This window comes from Etheostoma spectabile, chromosome 6 (assembly GCF_008692095.1).
Source record: "Etheostoma spectabile isolate EspeVRDwgs_2016 chromosome 6, UIUC_Espe_1.0, whole genome shotgun sequence".
NCBI lineage: Eukaryota > Metazoa > Chordata > Actinopteri > Perciformes > Percidae > Etheostoma > Etheostoma spectabile.
In genome coordinates, this window is record NC_045738.1 from 12,338,637 (window position 1) to 12,343,408 (window position 4,772).

Below are 4,772 nucleotides of genomic sequence, written 5' to 3' on the forward strand. Positions count from 1 at the left end.
TTCAGTTTCACAGACTATTTCTGTTGAGTCAATAGCTACCAACAAGTCTCTACCCCCCAATACAAAACAAAATCTATAATAATCATATCAACATGTTTTATATGAATATGAAATATAGGAACATACCACATAAATATATTTTTTATACATTACAACTAGGAGTAATAAATAATTGATTTCTAACAAAACATTATTTTAGCTTGTACTTGTTGTAACCAATAGCTCTATTATGGTTATTCTATTTTTTATTGCTTTATAGATCAGTAATTCCTTAATAAGAGTTAAATCTTATCTGTAAAGATACAGTATTGTGGCAGCCAGGGCTGTTGTATTGGACTGTATTAGATTGTTGTAGGTGTAGGCCTTTGAAACATTAACATCCATGTTTTGTTTGCTTTTCGACATTGCCTGCCTACTACAAAGCTGTACAGTGTGTTGAAACATCTTAAACCTTGTCTGTTCCACTTGTCTTCCACAGAGCCCATCTCAAATGTGACCCTGAGAGCCAATCAAACTGAGCTGGTGGAGTTCAACAGTTCAGCCACCGCTGCCTGCTCCGTCTCTTCTGGATCCTCTCTCTCTTTCCTCTGGATGAACGGCAGCTCTGAGGCTACAGCCAGTAACAGAGTTCAACTCGCTGATAGAAACTCCACTCTCACAATAGCTAATGTGACCCGCTACGACCAGGGACCGTTCAGGTGTCTTGTTTCTAATCCTGTCAGTAATGGAACCAGTAATCCAGTAAACTTTACTATCAGCTGTGAGTAGGACAGGGTCATTCCAATCATAATTTGCCATAATTCTGCACTAACAGGGCTTTTAAAGGCTGTATGCCTCTCTGTGTCTATGTTGTTCTTTCTGTCTCTTTCTCAGATGGTCCAGATACCATGACGCTAACCGTGAACAGACAGAACACCACTTCGTTTCTCATTGGTTCCAATCTAACTATGCTATGTTCAGTACAGTCCAATCCTCCTGCTCAGCTTATGTGGACTTTCAGAGGAGAGTATGTGAACACCACAGGTCCTTTGTTGGAGCTGTTCAATGTCAGCGAGAACCAAAGCGGAGCATATTCCTGCCTGGCCTTCAACAATCACACCAACACGAACAGCAATATCACCGTACACATCATGATAGCAAGTGAGTTTGTTGGTATCGGAACGTAAACCCCCATATTTCTCCTATATCTGTTCCTTACTTTGGTTTGTCTTTACAGAGCCTTCACTGTCAGGATCTGAACAACAGGCAGTCAGTGTGTGGCTCTTGCCACTGCTACTAGTTGTTGAATCTCTTTACTCACTGGCAGGCAAGTTGTAGAATGTCTTTTAAATAAATATATACTTTTTGTCATTCATACACTTCAAAATCATATTCTCATTCATGGATTGGCAATAAATTCTAGTTTCCATCACATTTCTCTCTTTAAAAAGAAAAAAATGCTATATTATCCCTTCAAAATGGAGACAGTTCTACATTATTCACACCACCTGAAGTCTTGAACATGATATGTGTTAAAAAGTTCGACTTGTGCAGCAGGGCACAGATATTAGGTCAAATCTGCTTCCTGTTCAGACATAACTGGCATGAATGATATAACAGGCTACAATTTGTGATTATTTTCAGTATTGATTACTTATTTTATCAATTAATAGTTTAGTCTATGACAAGAATATGCTTGAAAAAAATTTATTATCATTACATTGTAAAGCCCAAGTTGAAAGATTCAAAGAGCATGGATATTTAATCGTTGAGTAATACAGAAAAAAGAAATCTGATTTGAAAGATGTAACTGGTGCATTTGTTTTGGTCAGTTAAACAATTCCAATAAAGGGCAACTCTTACCAAACACATTTTGAGGTAAAATTAATGTAGTTTCAGATTCCAATCACGGTATTTTAATTTAGTTAGAGAATAAAATGCAGCAATATTTTTGACTACAGTGGTATTGTATGAAAAAACTAAACATTTTGATTTAACCAATATGACTAATATCTTGAATAACTGCCTCTCTTTCTCAGATGTTGCTGACTCATTCAGTCCATGAATGACTGATGATGAAACGAATTGGACACGGTGAACATTTAATATAGCATTTAAACGTTTATATCTTTAAATTTTTTTTATCTTGATTCAGCGATTGAATTACGAAAAGATCATTTTTATTACCAAATTTGGTTAACATTACTCATATCAAATATGATTTTTTCTTGTGTGTTGTAATATATTCACTATTTAAACAATGGTTGATAAGGAGTACTTAAAGAGAGCGGGAAATACTTTGCACAAACGTCTACCTCAAAGACAACAATCACCTGTAAAAAATAAATAAATAAATGCACAAAATACACCACAAATAAAATAAAAAAATACACTTTATAGAGAATTCATCAAACATGGAACTAAAGAAGCAGAAAATAAATATTAAAAATATAAAAATAAGCTAATTACGATCATGAGGACTTGTAAGAGATAATACAATAGTAAACTATTAAATAATAAAAATAACATGAAAGGTATATGGAATATACTAAATAGTATTATAAGAAAGGGTACAAGACAGTTTAATTATCCACAGTACTTCCCTTGTAATGAAAAAATTGTTAATAATATGGGGGAAGTGGTCAATAATTTTAATAAATATTTTTCAAATGTTGGACCAGATTTAGCTGGAAATATTCCTATTCCACAGATAATCGGTAACAGATATAATGATCGTTAACAAAAAAAATCAATGCTCAATGTTTCTCAAAACAGTAGAAGAAAAAGAAATAATAGACATTGTTAAAAAATGCAAAACTAAAGCATCCACTGATTGTAATGAAATCAATCAAGATAGTAAAAAAACGTAATTGAGGGGATATCAAAACCATTAACACATATTTTTAATTTGTCATTCCAAACTGGTAAATTTACAACTAAAATGAAAACCGCAAAAGTCATACCTCTGCACAAAAACTGGAGATAAATACAACTTCACAAATTACAGGCCGGTCCCTCTACTGCCACAATTCTCAGAAATTCTAGAAAAACTCTTCAATTATAGATTGGACAAATTCATAGATAAAAACGAATTACTTACTGACAGTCAATATGGATTCAGAAAAAAATAGGTCAACATCATTAGCTTTAACTGATCTCATAGAAGAAATCACAAATTCAATAGACAAAAAGAAATATGGACTTGGGGTATTCACTGATTTGAAAAAAGCATTTACATTTATATTATACAATTAATTATGAAATATGAATCAATAAATTGGAACGGCTCGGGATTAGAGGGATATTGTTGAATTGGTTAAGCAGTTATTTAAAAGACAGGCAACAATTTGTAAAGTTGGGAGATTATTCATCTGAATGTTTAGACATTACGTGTGGTGTACCCCAGAGGTCAGTATTGGCACCAAAACAATTTATCCTTTATTTAAACAACATATGTGAAGTATATTAACAACTGAAATTTGTATTATTTGCAGACAACACAAACATCTTTGGTTCTGGTCAGAATTTACAGCAACTCCTGGATTTAATCATTTCAGAATTCATAAAAATAAAACAGTGGTTTGACACGTATAAGCTATTATTAAATGTGAGTAAAACCAAATTCATGATATTTAGTAATTGTAAATCATTTAATTGAGATCAATTACAATTAGAAGGTATTGATGTAGAAAGAGTAAATTAAATTAAATTTCTCAGAGTGATTAAATATGACAAGATTTGCTGTAAATCTCATATAAAATGTATCCAAACAAAACTGTCTAGAAGTATTTCTGTGTTGGCTAAAGCAAAGCACCTTCAGGATTACAAATCACTCCACATTTTGTATTGTTCAATGGTGTTACCGTATTTAAATTATTGTGTAAAGGTTTGGGGAAACACATATCAAAATTCATTGAAATCATACAAAAAAGAGCAATGAGAATAATTCCTAACAGTGGATATTTAGAACACACTAATTCATTATTTTTACAGTCTAAAGCATTACAATTATTTGACCTAGTCGAATTTCAAACAGCAATAAATATGTTCAAGGCGAGAAAAATGTATTGCCTGGCAACATACAGAAGAGATTTCTTCTGTATGTTGAAGATGAAAGAGAGGGGGGGCTACGTCTAATGGGGAAACGCAAATTTGAAGACTCCCAGTTTCAAACGACAAGGAAGAGTTTCTGTTTATCTGTCAGTGGCACTAAACTGTGGATTAAACTAAATAAGGACTTAAAGCAGTGTCCAAACATATTCCAATTTTAATATATATTTTCATTTATTATAGATTTATTATCTTTGTAGACTTAATATTTTGTAGTTAATTAATTTAATTAATAGGGTAGAAAGAGGTAAGAGTATATAAGTTCTACTTCTGGCTACTCCTTTTTGCATAAATAGAGATTTTGAAGTACCGGAAATAAGGGAGTTTTATTTTTTTGTTTAATTGTTTTCTTATTACTATTTTTCTGATGTTTTCTTTTATTTTTAATCAATCAATCAATCAATCACATACAGGAAGATTAACTATACCCAGCAAAACCTCTATGTCATTGTATCCTTATTAAAAATACCACTGCACAGACTCTTTAAGTGTTTGGGTCTTTGCTGGCGATCCATGTAGTGTTCAGCTCTCATGATTTCCACTTGAATTGCTGTCAATATTTTAGTAAGATAACTGATGTAATTCCCTTGATCCTGCAATCTCTGAATTAAATGTGGTCTTATACCATGAGGACATGTTTTTGTGACTCTTCTGGTTGGTTAAAAGTTGCAGAACAGCCTAGG

General features: G+C 32.7%; 1 protein-coding gene across 1 annotated transcript in view; it reads left to right on the plus strand.

Annotated features, from left to right (window-relative positions):
* ceacam1 (CEA cell adhesion molecule 1) overlaps nt 1-4,772 on the plus strand; it is a 38,390-nt gene that overhangs the window by 1,691 nt on the left and 31,927 nt on the right. The window contains exons 3-4 of the mRNA XM_032517989.1: nt 479-760; nt 874-1,140. Of these exons, the coding sequence (XP_032373880.1) occupies nt 479-760; nt 874-1,140 (549 nt within the window). The remainder of the gene's footprint in view (nt 1-478; nt 761-873; nt 1,141-4,772) is intronic.